The 27,487-nt window shown below is 38.0% G+C and overlaps 1 protein-coding gene and 1 pseudogene across 2 annotated transcripts; both read right to left on the reverse strand.

The window, feature by feature from the left end:
• Positions 1 to 9,932: 9,932 nt before the first annotated feature.
• Positions 9,933 to 13,502, reverse strand: LOC309708756 (ras-related C3 botulinum toxin substrate 2-like; annotated as a pseudogene). The gene is made up of 6 exons (XR_014280894.1): positions 13,421 to 13,502; positions 12,873 to 12,990; positions 12,669 to 12,731; positions 12,111 to 12,270; positions 11,671 to 11,804; positions 9,933 to 10,463 (listed from the first exon to the last, which is right to left on the reverse strand). The product of XR_014280894.1 is annotated as a ras-related C3 botulinum toxin substrate 2-like (transcript).
• Positions 13,503 to 15,720: 2,218 nt separating this feature from the next.
• On the reverse strand, positions 15,721 to 27,444 carry LOC309708755 (somatostatin receptor type 3-like; the record flags this gene model as incomplete). The annotated part of the gene is made up of 2 exons (XM_082537046.1): positions 27,323 to 27,444; positions 15,721 to 16,568 (listed from the first exon to the last, which is right to left on the reverse strand). The coding sequence occupies exon 2, from the start codon at positions 16,501 to 16,503 to the stop codon at positions 15,721 to 15,723; it is 783 nt and encodes a 260-aa protein (XP_082393172.1). The 5' UTR covers positions 16,504 to 16,568; positions 27,323 to 27,444.
• Positions 27,445 to 27,487: the final 43 nt, after the last annotated feature.

Raw genomic sequence — 27,487 nt, forward strand, 5'->3', positions numbered from 1 at the left:
AATATAAACATTATAAGACATAAAAACAGGTCAAAGATATTTGCAATAAACAGACCTCAGTGCAAGAAAGTTACTTACCAGCAATACAAGACATAAATACACACATAAACATTAGAAGACATAAAAACAAGTCAAAGATATTTGCAACAAACAGACCTCAGTGCAAGAAAGTTACTTACCAGCAATGCAACACATAAGTACAAATATAAACATTATAAGACATAAAAACAGGTCAAAGATATTTGCAACAAACAGACCTCAGTGCAAGAAAGTTACTTACCAGCAATACAAGACATAAGTACAAATATAAACATTATAAGACATAAAAACAGGTCAAAGATATTTGCAACAAACAGACCTCAGTGCAAGAACGTTACTTACCAGCAATACAAGACATAAATACACATATAAACATGATAAGACATAAAAACAAGTCAAAGATATTTGCAACAAACAAAACTCAGTGCAAGAAAGTTACTTACCAGCAATACAAGACATAAATACACACATAAACATTACAAGACATAAAAACAAGTCAAAGATATTTGCAACAAACAGACCTCAGTGCAAGAAAGTTACTTACCAGCAATACAAGACATAAATACACATATAAACATGATAAGACATAAAAACAAGTCAAAGATATTTGCAACAAACAGACCTCAGTGCAATAAAGTTACTTACCAGCAATACAAGACATAAATACACATATAAACATTATAAGACATAAAAACAGGTCAAAGATATTTGCAATAAACAGACCTCAGTGCAAGAAAGTTTCTTACCAGCAATACAAGACATAAATACACATATAAACATTATAAGACATAAATACACATATAAACATGATAACACATAAAAACAAGTCAAAGATATTTGCAACAAACAGACCTCAGTGCAAGAAAGTTACTTACCAGCAATACAAGACATAAATACACACATAAACATTACAAGACATAAAAACAAGTCAAAGATATTTGCAACAAACAGACCTCAGTGCAAGAACGTTACTTACCAGCAATACAAGACATAAATACACACATAAACATTACAAGACATAAAAACAAGTCAAAGATATTTGCAACAAACAGACCTCAGTGCAAGAAAGTTACTTAACAGCAATACAAGACATAAATACACATATAAACATTACAAGACATAAAAACAAGTCAAAGATATTTGCAACAAACAGACCTCAGTGCAATAAAGTTACTTACCAGCAATACAAGACATAAATACACATATAAAGATTACAAGACAAAAAAACAAATCAAAGATATTTGCAACAAACAAAACTCAGCGCAAGAAAGTTACTTACCAGCAATACAAGACATAAATACACATATAAACATGATAAGACATAAAAACAAATCAAAGATATTTGCAACAAAAAAAACTCAGTGCAAGAAATTTACTTACCAGCAATACAAGACATAAATACACATATAAACATTACAAGACATAAAAACAAGTCAAAGATATTTGCAACAAACAGACCTCAGTGCAAGAAAGTTACTTACCAGCAATACAAGACATAAATACACATATAAACATGATAAGACATAAAAACAAGTCAAAGATATTTGCAACAAAAAGACCTCAGTGCAATAAAGTTACTTACCAGCAATACAAGACATAAATACACACATAAACATTATAAGACATAAAAACAAGTCAAAGATATTTGCAACAAACAGACCTCAGTGCAAGAAAGTTACTTACCAGCAATACAAGACATAAGTACAGACATAAACATTACAAGACATAAAAACAGGTCAAAGATATTTGCAATAAACAGACCTCAGTGCAAGAAATTTACTTAAGAGCAATTGCAGACATACATACACACATAAACATTAAAAGACATAAAAACAAGTCAAAGATATTTGCAATAAACAGACCTCAGTGCAAGAAAGTTACTTACCAGCAATACAAGACATAAATACAGACATAAACATTACAAGACATAAAAACAGGTCAAAGATATTTGCAATAAACAGACCTCAGTGCAAGAAAGTTACTTACCAGCAATACAAGACATAAATACACACATAAACATTACAAGACATAAAAACAGGTAAAAGATATTTGCAACAAACAGACCTCAGTGCAAGAAAGTTACTTACCAGCAATGCAACACATACATACACACATAATCATTACAAGACATAAATACACACATAAACATTAGAAGACATAAAAACAAGTCAAAGATATTTGCAACAAACAGACCTCAGTGCAAGAAAGTTACTTAACAGCAATTGAAGACAAAAATACACACATAAACATTACAAGACATAAAAACAGGTCAAAGATATTTGCAATAAACAGACCTCAGTGCAAGAAAGTTACTTAGCAGCAATACAAGACATAAATACACATTTAACAGCAATACCAGACATAAATACACACATAAACATTATAAGACATAAAAACAGGTCAAAGATATTTGCAATAAACAGACCTCAGTGCAAGAAAGTTTCTTACCAGCAATACAAGACATAAATACACATATAAACATTACAAGACATAAATACACATATAAACATGATAAGACATAAAAACAAGTCAAAGATATTTGCAACAAAAAAAACTCAGTGCAAGAAAGTTACTTACCTGCAATACAAGACATAAATACACATATAAACATTACAAGACATAAAAACAAGTCAAAGATATTTGCAACAAACAGACCTCAGTGCAATAAAGTTACTTACCAGCAATACAAGACATAAATACACATATAAACATGATAAGACATAAAAACAAGTCAAAGATATTTGCAACAAACAAAACTCAGTTCAATAAAGTTACTTACCAGCAATACAAGACATAAATACACATATAAACATTACAAGACATAAAAACAAGTCAAAGATATTTGCAACAAACAGACCTCAGTGCAATAAAGTTACTTACCAGCAATACAAGACATAAATACACATATAAACATGATAAGACATAAAAACAAGTCAAAGATATTTGCAACAAACAAAACTCAGTTCAATAAAGTTACTTACCAGCAATACAAGACATAAATACACATATAAACATGATAAGACATAAAAACAAGTCAAAGATATTTGCAACAAACAGACCTCAGTGCAATAAAGTTACTTACCAGCAATACAAGACATAAATACACATATAAACATGATAAGACATAAAAACAAGTCAAAGATATTTGCAACAAACAGACCTCAGTGCAAGAAAGTTACTTACCAGCAATACAAGACATAAATACACACATAAAGATTACAAGACATAAAAACAAATCAAAGATATTTGCAACAAACAAAACTCAGCGCAAGAAAGTTACTTACCAGCAATACAAGACATAAATACACACATAAAGATTACAAGACATAAAAACAAATCAAAGATATTTGCAACAAACAAAACTCAGCGCAAGAAAGTTACTTACCAGCAATACAAGACATAAATACACACATAAAGATTACAAGACATAAAAACAAGTCAAAGATATTTGCAACAAACAAAACTCAGTGCAATAAAGTTACTTACCAGCAATACAAGACATAAATACACATATAAACATGATAAGACATAAAAACAAATCAAAGATATTTGCAACAAAAAAAGCTCAGTGCAAGAAAGTTACTTACCAGCAATACAAGACATAAATACACACATAAAGATTACAAGACATAAAAACAAGTCAAAGATATTTGCAACAAACAAAACTCAGTGCAATAAAGTTACTTACCAGCAATACAAGACATAAATACACATATAAACATGATAAGACATAAAAACAAGTCAAAGATATTTGCAACAAAAAGACCTCAGTGCAATAAAGTTACTTACCAGCAATACAAGACATAAATACACATATAAACATGATAAGACATAAAAACAAGTCAAAGATATTTGCAACAAACAGACCTCAGTGCAATAAAGTTACTTACCAGCAATACAAGACATAAATACACACATAAACATTACAAGACATAAAAACAAATCAAAGATATTTGCAACAAACAAAACTCAGTGCAAGAAAGTTACTTACCAGCAATACAAGACATAAATACACACATAAACATTACAAGACATAAAAACAAGTCAAAGATATTTGCAACAAACAGACCTCAGTGCAAGAAAGTTACTTACCAGCAATACAAGACATAAATACACATATAAACATTACAAGACATAAAAACAAGTGCAAAATATTTGCAACAAACAGACCTCAGTGCAAGAAAGTTACTTACCAGCAATACAAGACATAAATACACATATAAACATTACAAGACATAAAAACAAGTCAAAGATATTTGCAACAAACAGACCTCAGTGCAAGAAAGTTACTTACCAGCAATACAAGACATAAATACACATATAAACATTACAAGACATAAAAACAAATCAAAGATATTTGCAACAAAAAAAACTCAGTGCAAGAAAGTTACTTACCTGCAATACAAGACATAAGTACACATATAAACATTACAAGACATAAATACACATATAAACATGATAAGACATAAAAACAAGTCAAAGATATTTGCAACAAACAGACCTCAGTGCAAGAAAGTTACTTACCAGCAATACAAGACATAAATACACATATAAACATTATAAGACATAAAAACAGGTCAAAGATATTTGCAATAAACATTTGTTATTATATGTTACTTTATATATGTAATCAAAGTAGTTGAATTAGAATACTGCTGTAGATCACATTATACCCTTTAATATAGAGTGTGTGAGCTGTATGTAGTGTAGTTCTCATTATACTTTTGAGTTAACAGAACATATTCACATATTAGTTCATTAGATAAATGTGCATCACTCTGTATCCTTGATCTGCTGGGAATGTGTTACACTGTTTTCTTGACATGCTTAATTGTTGAATCATGAAGAGAAGGTTGTAAGCAGGAGACTCTGTGTCTAAAGACAGGGGAGATAGACAGACCACATTCCACACCCCCACCTTACAGAAAGCAGAGAAACAACTGCCGAGGTCATAACTTAGGCGCTGTAACAGAGAAAAAATGTGATGTTTTGGCTTTTACGACTAGCTGGGGGCCACTAGAGAGTATAAAAAGCTGAGCAACCCGTCACCATTCTGAGACATGTGCCTGACCCTCTGGTAGCATCTCTCCCGTCCGGACGTTGTAATGCTCTTATTGTTGAATTGTATGGAAATAAATGATTGTTGATTGAGCATTGATACACCGAGTATTGTCCTTCCTTCAGCCCAAAGATTCAAAGAATTGGGAGAATTCAACAAAGTGAAAAATATTTGCAACAAACAGACCTCAGTGCAAGAAAGTGGGGACGGGGGACTGTGCCTCACTGCCCTCCCCTTCTCCAAGAAACCCGTCTTCAACCGAGTCGAGAGAGCCGGGAACTTGTGAGGTGTGCATGTCCTGGTGAGCCTCCACCGTTTTATGGGTGGGTGCAGCCTCGACTGTACAGAGACAGACCAGACCAGCTGCACCACACAGACACTTCAAACCTCATCTGTGGACAAAAAACATATACATATATATATATATATATTTACACACACAAACACACACACACACACACACACACACACATATATTCAAACCTCAAGGACAAAAACCAGAGGACAAAAACTACAAGAACAATATAAATATGGAGAAAACTAACCTTAGAAACATGCAGGGTGACAGGAGACATGAGGACAGACAGACAGTTAAGGCTGTGTGAGAGTCAAGTTCACTCCTATATATGACCTCCTATCGCAGAATGCGTTACTGTGACAACGCAGGCTTTGTGCTTTGAAGTGTGGTGATTGGTGACGTCATTGGAACGGCCTGTGATCTTACGTCACACTAGGCCGGATCAATTTGAAAAAGGTGTTTTTGTCTGAAAATGCTCGTGTCCAAACTACCGTTTTGACAGAGTTGTTCCAGCACTGCGCATGCGTGAAACGCAAGATGACTCGACCTGCCTCATTTCTGTCTGCCGTTTATTTACTTTCCGGCTCTTTGAAACATGCAGCAAAATGAAAAGGAAAAGCGACTAGTTTTTTAAATGGACTAACAATGAGGTGGAGTTGTTGCTGCAAGTAATACAAAAGTACAAAGTTACAAAAGCGATTGAGAATTAAAGAATTTGAAGAAAAGCTATCTGGAGGATGTACAAACTGATATTAATCTTTAACGGGGCTGTCACAATTTATCACATGATTGCATCACTTGACTAGGCTATGTCCACATGTATGGGTATTTTTGAAAACGTAGATTTATCTATGCGTTTGTACCTTTCGTCCACTGAAAACGGAGAGTTTTAAAAATTCCTGCCTGGGTGGAGATTTTCAAGAACTCCGTTTTTGCGTTTACTATGGACAAGGAAAACAGAGAAAACGCAGGGTCAAAGGTGTGCGCCTTTTTTGACGTCACACTGTGCGCCAAGTTATTGTTTCGGTGAAATTAATTTCTACAATGGCGGACTTAGACAAAATACTGTTAATTTTACTCTCTGTAGTGTTTAAATGCTTACATACACAGACAGTTACGGTCCCTCCACACATAGTACTTGGTTCTGCTTCTTTGCGCCGCCATCTTTGTTTACTCTTTCCCGCCCAGGCGTCTAGACATCTGATTGGCCAACATTTCTACACGGTTAGGAATATAGCGCCACCTGTTGCTTTGGCATGCTCCTGGCAGCATTTTCCTTCGTTTTTGGTGTTGAGGTGTGAATGGGATTTAAAAAAAAAACGAAAAATCTCAGTTTTCAGAAATACCCGTGTATGTGTGGACGTAGTCTACAATGTGTCATTGTTTTTAAAAAGGCTCCAGTTCGCTTTCCACAATGCTATGCGAAAACGGCGTCAAATGTATACGCTTTGGAGAGCGTTTTCAAAACGCTGCGCTTTCCTTGACCGAAAACGCTGTCTCAGTGTGGACGGAAGGCCAAAACGGAGAGAAAAAGATGCGTTTGAGTGATGAGTCATGATAGCATTATAGGCTGTTCACTTTTAAGTGTGGTAATTAGAAATATTGCAAAATAAAATACACACAAATATACTGTAAGAAAAGGCTTTATTTTTTAGTATATGCTGAATTATCAGTTTCAAAGCTACTCTACCAGAGTTTCACTAAAAAATGAAACAAAGGATATGTTTTAACCCTTTCATGCATGAATTATGACAACCTCTCAGCGAATAGCTTCTCTAAAATCAATAGAAACCCAACATTAAGTTCAGCTGAAGGTCAAACTGCAACAAAAAACTCTATAATCAACAGTTTACGTTAAAAACAGCTTCTTCTTTTGGAAAATAAAAACAAAAACGAACAGAAATCCCAGTACAGTACAGTTCCTTTGTATCGTGCTGCTGCCACCTGCTGCTCTGGGGTGGGAACAACAACACTTTGGATTTGCGTTCGTTATCAGCAACAAATGAGTTTTACTTTTGAGGCTGCAGTTTTTAGTTATGTTTATTTGTTGGATTCCATCAGTTTTTCTTCGAAGAGCCGAAAGACTTTCAGTTACTTATGATAAACTGTTTGTCTTATACAAACAGATAAATACAGAAAACAAGGAAGAAAACAAAGCTTGTATTCTATTTGATTTTCAAGATATTGAACTTTATTTTTTCCATTTCACCGAGTTCTTTTTTCCATGTACTTTTTGTCCAATAATTTTTTTTAATAATCAGATTAATGTTTATTTTAAAATTAAGAATTATTTATATTTTTTCTATTTGCTATATACTGAGCTGAAACATCCTTCTGTGTAGTCATGTAACACATTATTTTAAAATAATATATTTTAAACAGGTGGATGCAGGAATTAAGTGTTAAAACAGAGTCTTGTTCCATTTAAGCTATCTTTATTTCACATTTATTTGTACGCAATAAATACAGTTAAACATCCATGGGTGTGTAAATACGACGCCTGGCAGCCTCCGCATAGCCGACGCTGTAAAACGTGGGAGTTTTTACGTCCTTTTTAAAAAAAATGAATTTCAGATTCTGACTTGATGCATAATCAAGACCAGTAAACAGGTTAACAAAAAATTCTCTAATGGAAAAGAAACTTTAGGTATTCTTTTAATACAACAGGGTAAATGCAAACTTCAAAAATAAGTTTGATGTCATTCAGATCTCAAGGAGATCAACGAGAACGCAGCGTCACAGCTGACGGATACCTCTTTTCCTCTGATCAGATTCAGATACGGTTTAATTGTTTTTCTTTTCTTAAAATCTTAATTCTAAAAACAAAAAAGGGGAAAAAAGCTGTGCCATTACTTACACAGATATCCATCTCTAAGCTCTCCGTAAATTATCAATACGATCGATAAGTCATATCTCAATCAAAGACACTACAATGGCTATTTACGGCTAAATAACAGGAAGTATTGATACCAATACGGCTGGTAAACAAACATCAAAAAGGAAATATTGAACAAAACATCCACAATACTGAAAAGGAATAAGAAGACATCAGAAAGTGCTTCACTATAGATTTTAAACTGGACAGCTAGCAGCTCAGGATGGTTTCCTCCTTAAAAATAAAAGGCATCTTTAAACTGCACATGCTCAGTGTAAACTGTCCTCCCCAACAGCGACTGTTACTGGCATCATTAGTGTCGTAAAAACAGTTTTTCTCTGTATTATGCAACATAAAAACAAAAGAGTTAGACTGTGTGTTGCCTCTTTCATATCAGATTTTGTATGTTAACTGAATTTTTTTGTGTCCTTTCTTAAACCGATGGTGATTTGCTAATAGGGTCATTTTGTCTCAACTCAAACAATTTTTAGAATTTTTCCTGGTCCTTCCAACCATGAAATTAAATCAGGATCTGTCATCAGGGAAATGTACCACAAAAAAATTCTAGGTATGGTCTAGTTAAATTATATTATTAAAAAAAAATTATTTAAGGTCCCATATTTGAGCAAACACCAAAAAGAATTTGAAAAGTACTCTACATGCTTTATTTTGTCCATTCGTCCATTGTCTTCTGTGTATCCTTAATAGGGTCATAACTATAAACCATTCAGAAAAGATTACCAAATGTTTTGCAGTGTGGCGGTCCACGTCCATGTTGATTTCTTGTCTATGGAATTAATTTCTGTTACTGTCAGTCTCCTGAAAATTACAATACCACTACAATACAATACTAACTGGCAAGAGAAAATATTTTGTGAATGAAACATAATTCATGTTCATTATTATTATTATTATTATTATTATTACATGAATGCCTATACTTTCATTGATATTTGGAAAGTAGTAAAATATTTTTTACTACTACTGTATAGTTAAGAGTTTAATGATAATGTATTATCATATATCATTGCTTATTTATTTTTACAGTATCCACTAGAACAGCGGCATATGGAGCCTCTTGCAGAAAGGCAGAGAGGTGACAGTCATCATCCTGGCAAACTAACCACAAAATATCAAAGTTAACCTAATAATTCAAGAGGAAAATATTCCACATCAGTTTTATATGGACTAACATTACTGTTCTGTTATGAGTTTAAGATTGAGCTTCTTTTAAATGCTTTATATTCAGTTTAATCTTCAGTCGCACTGGGGATTAATAAAGTAAACAATCTCTCTGTATGCCTGTGTAGCTATCTATATTATAAGACATTAAACTGTATTAATTAAATAACAAATAAAATCACAGCTGAGCACCATGTGACATGATTAACTGTTCGCAGGATTACTAAAATGATTGAAACATGAAGGTGTTTTGGCAAAAAAGCTGGTCAAACATTAAACTGCAAAACTGAAAGTGCTGCTTGAGTCTGAACATTTTCAACTCACCACCAGAAAAAGATGCTGTTCTCCACAATATGTAAATAAGGATAGAGTATAGGCGATATCAGCAGCTGGATCAAAATGAGAATTTTATATCCCCCATAGTTGAGTATAGGTATTCAATCCAAAAGGTCACATGTTGTGGAGAAATAATGTGAATCTTTTGTGCAATCAAATGTTTTATTTTTATTTTAATAGCACAACAAATAATACATTTGTTAATAAATCTTATTCAGACACAAGTTTGCTTGTTGCTTGCTTCCTCACAAACGACCATTTCTGCTCCTTACATTCATCACCCTGAAAACAGCACAGTGAACAAATCATACTGAAACACTGTGTTTATTTCAGTTACAAAAGTTATTTTTATTTTAGGTTTCATGAAACACATATATATTGTTGGCAGTACTTTAGATGAAGGCAGCATGCTGCTCTCAGACTTACACTTAAACTCAAAGGGTCTATAATCTCTAAACTGATATATTTTACAAAGAAATCCTGTCTGGGCAGCGTCTGGATTTGGACTGAAGAGCTCGTTGGCATTTCTAAAACAATAGCAAACCTGCACACCATACATTGTTTGGTTTTTTGTTTTGTTTAAAGTTGTAGATATACATTAGAGACATGGCAGATTTGCATATATTCTTCAGGGTCTGCAGTCCTTTTCTCTTCTTCTGTGCTCCTGTGAGAATCTAAAACAAAGGTCACATAAATCATGGGGTTAAATTGATGCCTGTGGGACAAAATTACTCCAACAATATTCAGGACAAATTTATTTTTCCTCTGCAAAAAAATGAAATTGAGTACAAAGCATGTGAAACTTTTCTGTCTTGTGTTGTGTTCATTTATGTCTTTTCTTTTCTCTTTAATGTTTCTGTCCATTATATGTGCAAGAACAAACTTCTGAATCACCTCTTAGTGATAAGTGTCTACAGTTTCCTTTCTCGTTTGGCTCTGGACGAAGGCAGTCGCACTTTTCTCCTCTCCCTCTTCCTTCTCTTTCCTGCTTGGCTTCTCAATGTCCTTGTCTAGTCTCGTTTACTTTTCTACTTTTGCCCTGGATGACTCTCACGGTCTGTTACAACCTAAAAGAGGAATTATGGATTTGAACAACTGGTCCCTGAATGCAATTGACACGCTCTTCTCAACGAGAAGCCTGGGCTTGAGTAAGTCCGAGTGTCCTAGAGGGACGTTCCCCTCTGGATACACAATGGACGGGTGGAGGAACTGGAGGGTCGTGTGCCTGGCGGGACTGTCAATCGAGAACATTGTAGACATCTACCTTTTCGGAACCATGATAACAGGGTTCTTGCTGTTCGGAGTTGGCTTGGCCCTGGCTTATCAAGGAAGGCGGAATTGGCTTTCCAAAACCCCACAAGGCTGCCCGCTATGATGGAAATGATGGGACGGGTCGTGACTTCTCAAAATGGGCTCATTGAACGCAGCACGGATAAGATCTTGGAGAAGCTCACGGCAGTCTCTGCTCTCTGAGCACAAGATTGATAACATCTCAGAGAAGCTCTCCAACGGGAGACTGAGAGACCAGTGACGGACTGTTAGACCAACTGTGAAATTGACATGCAGTTGTTCGCACTAAAGGAAAACCACCATCATTTCATGCAGCTACCGTATCGGTGTCAGCTGTGGTCTCAAGGCTGGAGCTGATACGTATGTATGTTCGGGGGGGTCCAATTTCACTGCAGATGTAAACATTGCATGTGACAAATAAAAGGCTTGATTGAATAGCTTCAGACTTATGTTCAAAGAAAAGAAAAGAAGCCCTCAAACCTCTACTCTACTTTATGTGTTGATTTAATGAGCGAGTTCACTTTGTTTCTCTCTTCTCTCAAACGTCTAATCTCTCTTCCTCCTCTTCCTCTGTGTTTTATTCAGTCGTACCGTTTACAGCAGCGAGCAGGGCTTCTTCTTGACCTTGGCGGGCTGAGGGCAGAGGACGGCACGAATGGCCTCATCAAACACAGTCTTCAGACCACGCTGGGTCAAGGCTGAGCACTCCAGGTATTTGACTGCATCTATACATGCGAAGACACATATATGTTAATAAAAGAAGAGAAAGAACTACAAAGACAAAGTAAGAGAAGAAAGGTTTGCTGGTAGTGGAGAAGAATAAGTTCAACTTTCAAAGAACACTATAGTCAACTACAGCTACTATACTTTTACTGTGATGCCAGGAAATGAGGGGAATAACAAAAATTTGCAGAGGCAGTCAGGCTACAAAGTTCTCTAGCATCTTCATCTGCTAGTTTCATATCTTCACTGGTGAGGAGAGCTTCAAATCTTAAAGTGCTTTTCAAGCAAATAAAGTAAGAGTGACTGACCTATCTCCTTAGCCAGAGCTAGGCCCTGTGGATAGGTGATAGGCGCCAGCTTCTTGTCCTTCAGTTTCTCAATGGTATCCTTTTCATCCCTCAGATCCAGCTTAGTGCCAACCAGGATGATGGGTGTGGAGGGGCAGTGGTGACGGACCTCAGGGTACCACTGGCAGAATACAGAGTAAAGGAAAACTAAATAAGAGGCAAGAAAGGGGAACACGCAAAATCAAGGAACGTGTTAGAGGCAAAAAACAGAATCAAAGGTGGAGGGAGATGAAGCTCTGATGCCAGGTGTTACAGAAAGGTGGATGAAGGCATGAAAAACAAATGATATGCTGTAGCTATTAAAGATGAGAGAAATACATCATCCAACTTTCACCCACAGCATCAATCATTCATTCACATCAATTATTAGACCTGTTTAGGCTTTTTCTCCATTTTGTAATCCAAGTACCTATTTTTTTTCTCTATAATAAATTCCTGCTTTTGTTCCGTTTGTTCTTTTTTACATTTTGTTCCTCGGCAGCTGAGAGACAGGCCTCATAAAAAACAGCCAAAACTCACCTTAGCTCTGACGTTCTCATAGGATGCCGGGCTAACCAGGGAGAAGCAGATTAGGAAAACATCCTGGATGGAGAGACAAGGAGACAAAGAATTAGAATAGCTGCTGCAGTTTTAATTAGCTGACATGTTATATAAGTTCTGTCTGTGTAACTTTATGTCCATTAGTTACTGTGTGTGCCTGTGTGTGTATGTGTGATTCTGTACCGTCTGTGGCTAGGACAGTGGGCGGAGCCTGTCATAATCTTCCTGTCCAGCTGTATCCCAGAGGCCCAGGTTGACCGGCTTGCTGTCCACCATCACATTAGCTGAATATTTGTCGAATCTGTGGGGAGAGTAGAGAAGGTCAGCGATCAGCCAACAAGTCATAGGCAACCTTTCATTTCATTGGTTATTCATTCATTCAACAATCTTTCAATTCACTGATTGTTTAACCAGTGAAACTCCTGTAATGGAGAAAAAAACAGGACCATACTTGAAATACCACTGTTCACAAAAACATTAACCAACAACATTACTTTGGTTAGTTTGACACAAAAGCCATCCTAACCATGTCTAGTAAGAGAGAATAATACATAATAAGGCAGGGCTGCCCCCGTGTGGTCTCATAGTAGAATAACAGTTTAATTTCTCATTTTTAAAAACTTGAGAAATTTCATATTCATATTCAAATGTATTCAGGCTCAAATGAAACTGATAACACAAATGTTTGCAGACACAGATGTTTTTTTACAGAAAGAAAGAGACTAGTGTACCAGATTAATCCTGTTTTATGGCCTGTCCGAGGTCTACCCCGCCCTTTGCCTAATGACAGCTGGGATGGGCTTCAGCCTACTTAATGACCCAGTAGTTAAAAAGATGGATGGATTTCCTGAAATAGAAAAGTCACTGAAATAACGTAAACTGTCAAACATAGAACAACTATGACAAACATCTGAGATCCTGCTGGTGGTTAGGGAGGATATACGTGATTCTGTTTGTTGTTTAAACATATTTATAGAGTTAAGAGTTCAGATTGCTGGAAGAACAACATTCACGCAGTCTGATTGCTGTTTTTCTCCCAAAATGTAGAAACACCTGCTAACCATGGCACACTCTGCTTTTCCATTAGGTCTGTGCAAATACTACTTAAGTACACTCATCCTCCTGTGCCATTAGTGATATTAACAGAGTGTAGTCCATTTACGTTGGGCTTCAGCATCTACGCACATGTTGGCAGATTTTCTGAGTAATGTAAGTTTAGGAGGACGTCACTGTGGAGAGGAGTGAGGTTCTTTTTTTTTAAACAAAAATAACCGAGACAGAGTTTTAGTGTGGAAGGAGCCATTATGTTCCCAAAGTTCATTTATGTTTCCCACAGATGCAGCAACATGATTCACAATGAGTCAACATGAGCAATGTTAATCATGACTGCAAGAAGATTAGCAACTGTGAAAGTGGAAGATGAAAAGTTATAACCTTGTTTACATATAAACAAGTTACAGTAACAGTGTACACACACACTCATGCAGATACCGATCAGGGATAACATTATGACCACAGGCCACAGGTCCCCCTTTTGATACCAAAACAGCCCTGAAGCATGGACTCCACTGGAGCCCTGAAGGTGTGCTGTATCTGCAACAAGATTCTAGCAACAGATCCTTTAAGTTCTGGAAGTTGCGAGGTGGGGCCTCGGAGCTTCTCAACCTTAAACATGTTGTTGTACTCTTTAAACCAGTCCTGAAACATGTTTGCGTTGCTGAAAGACGGCACAGCTATAGAGGCCATGTATTTCTGTTGCTCCGTGGTTCAGTTCTGATGCTCATGTGCCCATTTTTGGTGCTTTCATGAATGTACAGAGGTCAGCACGGGCACCCTGACTGGTCTGCAGCTATGCAGCCTCATGCGCTGCACATGACCCTGTTGCTGGTTCACCACTGCTCCTTCCTTGGACCACTTTTGATAGATACTACTGCAAGCCGGGAACCCCCCACAAGAGCTGCAGTTTGGAGATGATCCAGCCATCACAATATTAATATTATTAATATTGCAGACTCACTCAAATCCCTGTGCTCGCCCATTTTTCTGCTTCTAACTCATAAACTTTGACTACAAAATGTTCAGTTGCTCTGTAATATATCCCACCCACTAACAGGTGCCCCGATAAAGAAATAATCAGTGTTATTCACTTCACCTATCAGTGATCATAATATTAAGCCTCATTGGTGTATACTGTTAAAATTAGATACTCATGTTAAACATGGCCCAAATTTGTAAACCTTGTGGCCAATGCATGTGCAAGTAATCGCTGTGCACAGTGAGGTTTAGGACAGTGTTTACTGCTTGTTTATCTGTGTAATATGTGGGGACATCGTTAATATGGTCATCTCATGCTCACAGCTCTGGCTGTGAACACAGCCACCGCCTGCTCTTTCAACCTGTTTATAATGAACAGAAGAAAGCTGGCTTAAAGTGAGGGTGGCTGTTATAACCCTAGCAGGCTCCCACAGGTTCAGCTGCCGCCCATTTCTCCTGAGGAGCCAGTGTATAGCTGGATACAAGCTTGTGAAGAGCTCCTCGGTGTACGCCAGTGTCAGTACTGTGGTGACCTTAGGTGTTTGTTTCCCAGCCTGCAGAGGCTTGTGTAGTGATGTGCTTTGACGTATTTGACGATGAGTTTAGCGCTGTGTTTGAGCTAGTAGTGAGCAGCCAGTGCCCTATGTGAGAGTGAAGTTTTTCTTTGATTACCCATTTCTTGTCTTTTCAGCAGATTCTAGTCTGTTGACATCCTTTGTTGGAGTGATATAACAGTATAGTTGACTCGTTATCTGTCCCCTGAGCTTATCATTGTTAATCCCCTCATCCCCTAGCCCTTTCCTGAGGGTGTAAGAGTGGCCTTAAAGGAAATGGCTTTTTTTAGACAGTGGATGAACAGTTAAATGTCAATCATAAAATGTCAATCAAGTACATCAACATTAGTTGACTGCAGCCACAATACTCTTAAAACAGTTTGCAGCCTCATACTTCCTCCTTTATCTTAAAAACTCAAATTATTTCAGTGTTACTCTAAAAGTCATACCTTGATGACGATCAGCAGGTAGCACAAGCAGATGACCAGCAGGGGGCAGAAGAATCCAACAGTGCACGTGTAGATAATAAACGATGTCTTCCACACTTCTGCTGGTTCAGGCCACACGATGCTGCAGTTCCCATCATCCTTCAGCACATCCGCGAACACCACTACCGGCAGCACCACCACAAAGGACCCCGCCCAAACGGTGCCACTGATAGCCTTAGCCACGTGGGGGCGCCGCCACCAAGAAGAGCGGATGGGATGCACCACAGCCAGGTATCGGTCCACTGACATCACAGTTAGACAAAAGATGCTGGTAAACTGGTTGATGGCATCCACTGTCATAACCACTCGGCACATCAGAGAGCCGAAAGGCCACGAGAGCAAAGCGTTCTGTACCGCCAAGAAGGGTAGGCCCAGCATGAAAAGCTCATCTGCAATGGCTAGATTGAGGATGTAGATGTTTGTGACTGACTCGTGTTTTGTGTAGTTGACAACAACATGGATGACCAGAGTGTTTCCCACCAAGCCAACGACACAAACGATGCCATAAATGAGTGGGATGAAGATTCCAGCCAAGCCAGGGAGGGATCCTGGTTTACTTTTGGTGCAATTTTGACAGGACCTGTTAAGGAGAAACGAAGTGTCATCTTGGTTGAAGCTGTGAAGCGGTTCGGAGGGAGTAGAAAGGAGCAGGAAATGAGAGTAGGAGGGGGCAGAGGTGTTGCTCCAGGTAGCTGTAGGGACTTCCTGAGGCAGCAAAGCAAACTGGACGAGCTCCATCGAGGCGTTAACGACTATCAGGCAACAGTTGTTGGTAAGCTCACATCAGTAGAAGATCAGCAGCCCTACAGAAAGCAAAGTTAATTAATTTAGCACACTTCATGTGGACATGAAATATAAAGCAATTAATGCATTAAAGGTGTATTCTAACATTTCGGAGATGTCCAGTTAATCAACTCTTCCAACAAATCAGCCGTGTTGGTTGTTCGTCCACTGAAATGTGTCTGTAAAGCTATAAAGTTTCTTCTGGGACCTTTTCTGAGTTCTGTTTTCAGTTTCTGTTCGAGCAGATCTGTTGTTGGAGAAAATGCTTCATCCTTTACATCAGGGGTCCCCAATCCCAGTCCACGAGGGCCGGTGTCCCTGCAGGTTTTAGATGTGTCCTTGATCCATCACAGCTGATTTAAATGGATAAATTACCTTCTTAACATGTCTTGAAGTTCTCCAGAGGCCTGGTAATGAACTAATCATGTGATTCAGGTGTGTTGACCCAGAGTGAGATCTAAAACCTGCAGGGACACCGGCCCCCGTGGACTGGGATTGGGGAACCCTGCTTTACATGGTGGAATAGACACAGCACACAGTTTGCATGCAATTATACACACTGCAGCAAACTTGTTGCTTAACTTTAAAATATAAATATAGTACATAATAATAAGTATAGAATTTATGTAAAACCCTTAGGAGTAAGAAAGGTGCTCGGTGTTATTTAGCACCTGGATTATCATTAATGTAACGTTAATCCAGGTCCATGAAACTTCAACTAAACTGCATTATAATTGTGTTTTAGAGTTTTAGAGGAAACATCTAGGCTGACTGTGTAAAGGTAACAGATTTCCCATCACGTCTTAGATTGTTCTTTGCTAGTATGGACTTTGAATTTTTATTGGATAGACAGCAACTTGGGAAGTCTTGTTACCTTGAGGTTGCCTGGAGACAGCCGGCACTCAAGTGCTGTATTGTTCTTGGTTTCAAGTGGGCAGGAGACTTTTGCTGCATGTTTAGTGTTTATGTCTTCTCTGTAAAACTCACAAGTGACATTTTTTTGCATCTAGACAACAATACTATATAACTAGCTAATGTGAGCTTTAGGGGTATTTAAATGTTTTAACAGGCTTCTGTCAAAAATAGACGTGCAAGCACTATTACATTTTTCATCTGACTATTGGCAAGAGAATGAGTGAGCCAGTTTAATAAAATATAAAACTGTGTCTCTAAAAGATATGTAGCAAAGAAAGATAAAACATAGAAAACAATGGCATACACAGCAGTAAGAGAGAATGAACAGGCAACAACATGTATTGACAAAGACACACTTTTCTATGTACACATAACGTTGACTGCTGCTGATGTTGGACAACACCTAAAAGTTTCAAAAGTTTGGCCATATCTGCCCAGTGGCTTGATGAATACTAAGCTATTAATAAACATAACAACCTTCCTTCCGTCACAACAAAGCAAGCGAGCACCAGAACACAGACATAAGGTATTTAGTTTTATTAGTACGAGACTTGTTTATGAAGCCATCCCAGCTTCTTAATCACCACTGTTCCACACACAGGCACACCCTCATCCCTCACAGCGATGGTTAATAATTGGTGGAACAAAATGCACTGACCTATGGGGGAAAAATAGCAGAGGCATATCTTCTGCGACCTCAACTGAGTAAAGTACATTAATGCAGATGTGAAGATGAGCGGAAGAGCGGGGAAGGTAAGGTGAATTATATACACCACTAAAGAATCCCCCAGAGACAGTTACTTTAGATTAAAATAAGTACAAATATTGGCAGCACACAGCAAATGTACACACTTTGAAGCATGACTGAATTCTCTTTCAGTGTTTGGAGATTTTTTTTGCTTTGCTTTAATTACATTTCATTCATTACAACCTAAAGGGCACCAGTACCACCAGTGGAGAATAAGACCACAGTGTTCACTGGTCAAACACGTGATCAAATCATGGTGAATGTCAATCCTTATGTACAGTTTTTAGACCAAACCTAAGAGCCATCCATAGGTCATGACCTCAGTTACTAAATGTGAATGCCAGAGGATGGTATATGCCGTGGATCTCAACTGCTTAATGCTGCTACTGCTTTTATGAAGCAACAGGGTAAAGACAAGAAGTCGATAAATATAGAAATATTAACTTGTACCTAATATCGAATTACACTTATACTTGGGGTTATTTAGGCTTTTAAAACCTCATGTTTAAATCAGAAATTATTCAAATGAAAGAAGGCTAAGATGGATTTTTTTATAATGTGTGCACATTGTGTAAGGAGTCTTTAGTGAAGAGATCCTATTGTGACATCATCATATAAGGGAGTAGTGATATATTGAGCTGTACTGGAAAAATCCCCTGGAGGGAGTCTAGACGGTGGTGATGGCAGCGCAGGGGTGAAGGATGATGCTGGAGATCTGGATGGATGTGATGTGGAGCATGACAAATGGTGAGATTAATGGATGGACCTGAGGACAGAGGTCCTGATTAAAAGTGAGGATGAATGGGGTGGAAGAGTTTTCCATCAATCTGACAAGGAAATGACCACAGAGAGCAGCAGAGGCTTAGACATTTTTTAAATGACCACAGTGCAAAAAATTGGATAAGAGACAGAAACTATGATAAACACAGAGAGGAACATCATCAGTCAGTCGCCTTTATAAACTAGGTGCTGTGTGAGAGGGAACATGAATGGGTGGTATAAACGTGAGACAGTCTTCTTGACTAACCTTTGACAGGCTTCGTATCACAAACAGTGCTGTGATTGTGAATATGGAGTTGTACAACGTTCAGGTGTCACACTGTACAAAGACACGGAGCTAAAATGGTTCAACAGATTAAATCGAGGCACCAATTATTTCTCTGGCCTCAGTCATTGATTTTTTTTTCCAGTCAGCGAACTTGAGTGACGTATAAAGTCTCAATAAGTCCTTTTCAATAAAGCGTATCAGGAGTACACAAAAGAAAAGAATGTTGTAATGCAGTAAAAGTGGTTCAGCAAAATATTAAAAATCAGCTGAGGCACAAGAGCCAGTGTTCACTCTTAAATCCTGTCTCCTTAAATAAAAAATATAAAAAAAATTATCGTTCTGGTTTTTATGGTTCCAACATTTATTAAAAAAACTGTTTTGGATAGATAATGAACAAATAGTAGGAAAGCAAAACCTTTCTGTTGTTACACATTGTGACTATTTGAAGTGCATTCTCTTTGTAATCCAACCTTGTGGCTAGTATGTAGAGCTGGGCGATATATCGAGTTTTTAAAAAATATCGATATATTTTTATACGAGATATAAGATGTGACAATATCCTTTATATCGATATAGTCTATGTTACGTTATAATTATACTTGTGGAGCCGCAAGTTTGCCTCTCTTTCGTCCACTTTCGTCTTTACGCAACGTTACTCGGCCTCGCCTCTCCTTCACTGAACACAACTCCCCCTCCTCCCCCATCGCTTCACCTGCAGGAAGCGACAAGATGAAAGCGGAAAATCTCCGTTAGCGAGTTACCGTGCGTGGGGCTGGACGCCGTCAACGTGTTAGCTAGCTAACCACGCTAACGAGCTAACCACGCTAACGCCATGCAGCCCAGAGGGGCTGCACGGACTAAAATCCTTTCATTTTCTCAAAAGTTGACAGCGCACCTTATGTATGAATTCTGGTTGTGCTTGATGGCCGCGAACCGATTTTATGTGGAACACGGCGCTCAGCAATCTGTCAAAAATGTTTTAGTACGACTTTGGTAAGCTACGGAGCTGCACCGCTTGATGGATTGTCGGAGGATTACGGCTGAGCCTCGCGGAGTGATACGTACTGTGCTTCAACGTAATATTACCCTACTGTGTATAAGGACCATAAATGGCACCTGTTAAGAGACGTGGTTGCGAAGCGGATTTCAAACTCCAGGCTGTCAGTCACGCAGTACAAGTTGGGAACAGAGCAGCTGTGAAATCTGTCTTTGTTATTGTGCTCAGCGTCTTTTAGTTTACATTTTGATTGCACAATTGTGAGCTTTTTGTTATGCACAAAAACAACATTGTTTTCTTTTATTTATGGAGCATTATTATTTAATAAATGCTCATAATTTATTTTTGAGTAAATTTTATGTACATCTGCTCTATGTTAATAAAAGTGCCTGTGTGACATCTGGGACACAGCTTTGACTAAGAACTTTCTTTTTGTTCTTACTTTATGACTTTAAAAAAATATATCGAGATATATATCTTATATCGCCATCCAGCTAAAAAATATCGAGATATGAATTTTGGGTCATATCGCCCAGCCCTACTAGCATGTGCATCATTTATTAAGCTTAAAAAAAAATCCACAATTACCTTCAAGTTCTGTCCTTGTCTCTCTATGCTCCCTTTTCCTCCTTCTCTTTCCTCTCATTCAGCAGCCAGTCACAGCACAAGGCTGCCCCTTCCTGAGCCTGGTACTGCCACATGTTGCCTCTTATTAAAATGAGTTCTTCCTCCCCTCTGTTGCCATGTGGTTGCTCACAGTGAATTGCTGGGTTTTTCTCTATGATATTGTAGGATCTTTATCTTGTGATAGAAAGCGCCTTGAGGCAACTGTGGCTGTGAATTGGCACTATAATAATAAAATGGAATTGAACATATAAAAACTATAGTAATGCAATTCACATCCATGGTTAGTGAAGACAAATGATTTTCTAACATATCACAGGCTTCACATCACTGTCATAACGCGAATATATGTTAATTAATATATAAAAGGGGAAATAAGAAGTTTAATGGTTCCATAACACAAACAGGAGTGGTTGCAGGTATCTTTTGTTTTTTTTACTCACACCATACATTAGATAGTCACTGAATGTCCCACTGAGATGTGAACAGTCAGCAAGGCTAACCTAATCACACACACACTCCCCTACACTCTCCTCATTTTGCCTTTGCTATTGCCTCCCACCCTAATCTCTGATAAACACAATAAGAGCAGACTGACAATTTTTCTTCCTGAAGTGCATCACTTCTCTTGTCTGCCATTGCACGAGCAGCTCTGTGAAAACCCTCCCAGGAGGTGTTGCTATGGTAACATAAGGTCAAGACAAGGCTTAAAGGTCCCTGCATGGAGCAAATTGACGAGATAAGTGAGAGTCTGAATGACTGCTGATTGAAGAGTCCTTGCATTTACATTCAAATACAAAGAGTATTGTGTGTGAGAGGCCAGGTGTGTGACAAATGCATTTGTGCATGTGTGTACACAAAACCTGCCCTCTGTGCATCTGCAGAGTGAAGATAATATAGTCTTAGAGATCTCAGGGTAAATTTATGTTAACTGGTTGTTATTTAAAGTCTGATGCTAGCTGAAGTGATGATTACAATTCTAAATGTTCACTTGTTTGCTATACATATCTATATTTATCTGCCATTTGTGGCATAGAATGGAATATGTATAGTTTTCAAAACAAATCTTAAAATAATAGGTTCAACACAAAATATGATTGAGCTGCTGCTTTGGCAAATTTTGCATAGTCTGTTCTCTCCTAATGCAGACATCCGGAGAAACAGAAGCTAGAAAGTTTGTTAAAAATAGGAAGGTACTTACTTTTTTATTATTTCACATCTCAAGGATTACTCTATCATTGTAGCAAACAAGGTTATACAGTCATATGGCTTACTAATTCAGTGTTCTGGTTCACTTTCCCCACTTTTTACCTCATTTTGTGGCTGCAGCAGGGAAAAGCAAATGCCAAGCATACAAATTTGAATATCAAACACATTTGGAAAAGACTCAAGACTGGATCGAGAGCGTGAAACGGTAATCTTCTGTGGTTTCGTAACCTTATCATTCTGTGCAAGCAGGAAAAAACTTAAATGACGTTGAAGCTGTGCTGAAAAAAATAAATATAGAAAAAAATCTCATGTGTAACTGAAATATGTATTTTGCCTGATCATTAAACTTTAATGGTAACTTACTGGTTGTCATTTACAGTAATTTAACTATTAATAATAAGTGAATGCCATATGCCACATATGAGACTGAATAAAAAATATAATATATATTAATTTTACAAAGTGACACAATGAAAAAGAATAAAAAATTTAATTTAAAACCTTTATTTGCAGTTTTGTTTTTTTTTAATTAATAAATTGAATGTAAATATATTTTAAAAACTGAAAAAAGTCTAGAAAAAAACTCTGTTTAAGTGAGACAGCACAGGGTTTACAAATGAACTGGTGAAATTGTACCTATTTGCTGAGGCAGTACAATGAGAGGCCTGGGTGGGGTGACTGCAGCTCCGGAGGTAGAGCAGGTCACCTACTGAAGGTTGGTGGTTCGATCCCTGGCTCATGTATCCTTGGGCAAGATACTAACCCCAGGTTGCTCTCGATGCATCCATCGGAGTATGAATGTGTGTGAATGTCGATAGAAAGCACTCAGTTTAGAGACAGTGCTTGTGAGATTGGGTGATTGTGGCATGTTGTATAGAGCGCTTTGAGTACTCCAGGAGAGTAGAAAAGTGAAAGCTATGTAAGAATCAGTCCATTTGTACAGTATAATTTGAGGCAACAGCAGCAGTTCATAACCTACCAAAATTATGCAACGCTTTCAAACTGTCGGTGGTCTAAGCAGCAGTCCTTTCTATCCACTTGTTCACTACACACTTTAACGACATTACAGTTCAATGTGTTTTTTCTTAATCTCATCAGTCCCATGTTTTCCTGTGCTGGCTTGAACACCTTTAGGCTTTCACGTCAGAGACTTTCTCACTGCTCTAATTCAACTCTGACTAAACTCAATGCTGCAAACTCAGTTTGTGATTACCAACAAATGCATGTCACTTTGTTCCTCATGAATCAGTAGAAAATAAAATCCACTTTCACTGAAGCCTCAGTGTATTTCAGCATAGGCTTTACAGTTAGCCTTTGAATTAGCGGAAGCCAAGATGTCATCTTGAGATTTTCAGAGCCTTTTCCAGAGGAAAGACTATTATACTGAGTCATGCACCACCTCAGCAGTTATTGTCCCTCGATGGAATTCACTGAAGGTGTGTGTACTCATAACTGGATGCCACGGCTGACACTGCAGGACAACACACTTCTCTACTCCCATATCGATCATTCCAGCTGTTCATCCACAACATCACTGAATCCCAAATTCAGTTATTTCCATAATGATGCTTGCTCATAACTGCAAAGCGACACTAGCAGTATTGTACTTAGAGATTAGCTGGTGAAGCGACAATTGCTTGGCACATAATAAGCCTGGATACTATTGTTATGGTTTCTGCTAATGAAAATAGCTTGCACCTGCTGTGAGCTTCAGCTGTTGTGTCTTTCAAAGGAACAAGCTGAAAACTTTAAAAAATCCACATTCATGCTGACAGCGGTTTGGTGCACGATGCTTTAATAAACACTTTTAACATCAGTTTCCATGTTTTTTTTTAATGTTTTTGTTTTTTTCCTATCACCATTACGTGTTGTACAACCATCAATTTGGCTTTAACCTCTCGTATTTCTGGTGTGATTAACCTCTCTTAAAGACAAAAGAGAGCATATGAGACAGAAAAGAGATGTCCTTGAATAAATTTCAATAGTTGAATTTTTGGAAAGCATTTATACTAACATTAATGGTGACTCTCTTTATAAGAGGCCTGGTGATGATTACATGGTTGATACTGGTGGTAAATACATGTTTCCTCCTCACTGAAAACTCTGTTGACGCCTGCGTAATACCTCGTAATTGTTCAATCCACAGCTTGGAACAAACAACCTCCTGATGCAATCTAGAGGCCACAAGGTACCCATTAACACAGACGCCTGTCTGGCAACTGTTTCATTGGGGAAGTGAATGCCTGCTGATTGCCCAAAGGGCCGCTCATTATTGTTACATTCACTAAGTGCATTTTAGGGCATTTCTATTGTTTCTTTTAATGTCAGTCTGGTCTTTTCTTTTTTTTGCCACCCTTATTCCTAGCATATAAAAAATAGGACAGGAAAAAGCAAAGACTGTTGGTGGTGTGGCCACCAGGCTGCAGAGGGTATCTCATAAAGGGTAATGGGGAAGAGTAACCATCACTCACTGCACAAAATAGATTTCAAAGCCTTACTTATCATGCTGTCATTAAGAAGGTGCCAAGGAATTGCAGCATAAACTATATACATTTATGTGCATCTGTCCATTTATTTCATATGGTTTATAATGTTAGTTATAATTGTGGATACAACTGATCATCACACGACGATGATGCTGCACAAAATCATCACTTGAATTCCTTGCTGCGACGCTTTGAGCTTGGACATGAACACACCTAAGTATATGTACACTTCGTGTAGACAAAACATTTAGAGACTGGAGCTTGAAACACACTCCTGCATCTGTGAATTTGCATTGTATGCCAATAAAATACAACAATAATGTTAATGACACAACATTTAAAAAAAGCTTACCAAAGTCAGTACATTCTAGGTTGGCAGCAGTCTCCAGGGTTAGGGTCGCTAAAGCTGCTAGCAAATGCTAGGTAACGCCTCAGCTAGTTAAAAATCACTGAACATGTTTGTGCTCTTTTGGACCATTTTAACGAGTTTATCCGGCAAATTATATGTCTTCTGTCACAAAAAGGTCTGTGACTTAAATTGTAATACTGTATGAATATGCTTCAGTCTATGTATGCAAGTTGCTAATCAAGATAAACCACATTAGCTGCTAACTAGCTGCTAGCACTACAGCCTCTCATCCAAATACGGCCATTGTTTACTTCCAAAGAAAAACAATGGTGACAGCCAAAATGCCAAACTTGAAGCTTCAAAGCAGTAGTCCACAAAAGAGTATGTGCTCTTGTTGTGATTGGGTCCAAATTTTATATAGAGTGTTTGACTTTAGGTAACATTTAAATAGTGATAATATTATCAGTGTGAAATATTGTACTTTTTGTTTACTAAATTTAGCCTATTCAATATCTACAGTTACTAAAGCCCCATCTTTGCAAGATAGACCAGTAAACATTTGTGAGTTACTTTAGCCCAAAGTACAAAGATCCTAAGCTTGTATTTTCACAAAAACACATATATGCTTTCAGCAAGGCAAATATTTGGACTATAAATATTCATTTGTCATATTTCTTTGGGGAAAATAGTGGGTTTGTGATGTGTGTACACTGTTTATGACATGTAATACACAGTAATGTTCTTTTTTTTTTTTTTAAAGCAATTTCACTCGAAGCAGGAGAGCATAGATTGAGCAGAGATACACCATCAGCTAATTGGCTATCCATTAGTCCTACTCCCTCAGGGAATCTACTTCCTCTGTTGCGGTTTAATTAACAGATTTGGACTGGATCCAGTCACCTCCACACCGCTGCCCGCCTCCACACTTTTTATTACAAAGCTGACAAGTGCTCACAGATTGCACAGAGTGTGATCAATAATCTTACAAGCATGTCATGTGGATCAAAGATCTGCAAATGCAAACATGGTCACAGAATGGTTTTGGTTGTATTTTAGTTTTTCCGAACGACACATATGGATGGACTTATCTATGGATAGATAAACACGCAGGGAGGTGTTCGTGTGCACACATGAGTCATTTGGCCCTAAGGCAGTGACTGAAGTTAAAAAACACAGGAGACTCTGCAGCACCCACAGTGTCACACTGCTTGTGGAGGGTAGATTTTTGGGAAGGTATACAGGAATTTGGGGGGGGGGGTGCATTAATGCTTACATGCATTGCCACAGTTCTGCTAAAACCAATATCAGCAACACTTTTATCCTCTTCCTACACAGCGTGCAGGACACATGCAGTTTATGAAAAAAAAAAACGTACCACAGGTGAACAGACGAGAATGAAAAGCTTTAAAAGCTAAAGAGTGGTGACCAATTAAATTAAAAGCTCTGTTTCCTCGGACAGCGAAAGAAAGAGAAAACAAAGGGTCACGTAGAGGTTAATTTTTTTTTTTACCTGTTTCACAGCAGTCCATTAATTCAAGCAGCAGGGCTTCAATAACAGTGTTCTAAACCTTATCAGTGATAGTGGAGCAGATTTCATATTCCTTCCTCTTCTTTCCTCTTTCTTTTATTTCCTCTCTACCCTGTTGTTGTTTTCCCCTCATCTCTTCTTCTATCTCCTACACTGCATGTCACCCTTCTTCATCTCACTTGGTTTCTCCTCATCTCTTCTCTCGTGACTCCTATTCCTCTTAATTCTGCATTTTTTGTTTTTAGTTTGAGTTCAATTTCTATTCCAGTCCCCTTTTTGTATGTGTGACCCTTTAGAGCAAATCAAGGCCTCCACTTCCACCTGTATCGTTTTTAAAAGCCACATACACAAAAATCCTCATTTTTACAGTAATTCCAGGAGTTCTGTATCAGCAGCAGACAGATGAGCACCGTGACTGATAATGTTTTTGGCTTGCTGCACCTCCAGAGACACGGCGCGAAATATATCTCACATTAATAAAGAGTATTAGAGATTAAAATAAATCCCACCAATACACAGCAACAACTAGGACAAAACAGAAAGACACGAGCAACACACAAAGCACAGACTGCTGAAGTGAACCTAAACACGACACCAGCCACCTTCACCTGATGTATTTACATGTAAGCACGAGTTTATGGCTGTGTGCTGTCCGCTATCACAGGTGAATTCTGCAAATAAAAATGTATCCAGCTGACGGCAATGGCTGCTGTTGTTTGGACGAGCCATCAAGTTTATGTTACTAAGTAAGACAAACTTAACGACGCTTCATTTTCACAGGCTTGTGTTAGCGGCAGTGTGGATTAAAAAGGCTGTCCTGCACACTCTAAACAGAGACTAAAGACATGACGAAGGGAAAAAAATACTTACAACTATCCGCTCACTGTGTTTCACCGGTCTGCACTTCAGCTGAGAACAGACTCACTCGGAGCCGTGAACAGCGGAGACTGTCTCAGAGCTCTGAGAGCTGAGGGGGTTTGTAAGAACAGCCTCCACCTACAATACCCACGCGCGCACACACGCGCCCGTGTTTCT

Source organism: Aulonocara stuartgranti (assembly GCF_965226115.1).
Source record: "Aulonocara stuartgranti genome assembly, chromosome: 6".
In the NCBI taxonomy this organism is placed as follows: Eukaryota; Metazoa; Chordata; class Actinopteri; order Cichliformes; family Cichlidae; genus Aulonocara; species Aulonocara stuartgranti.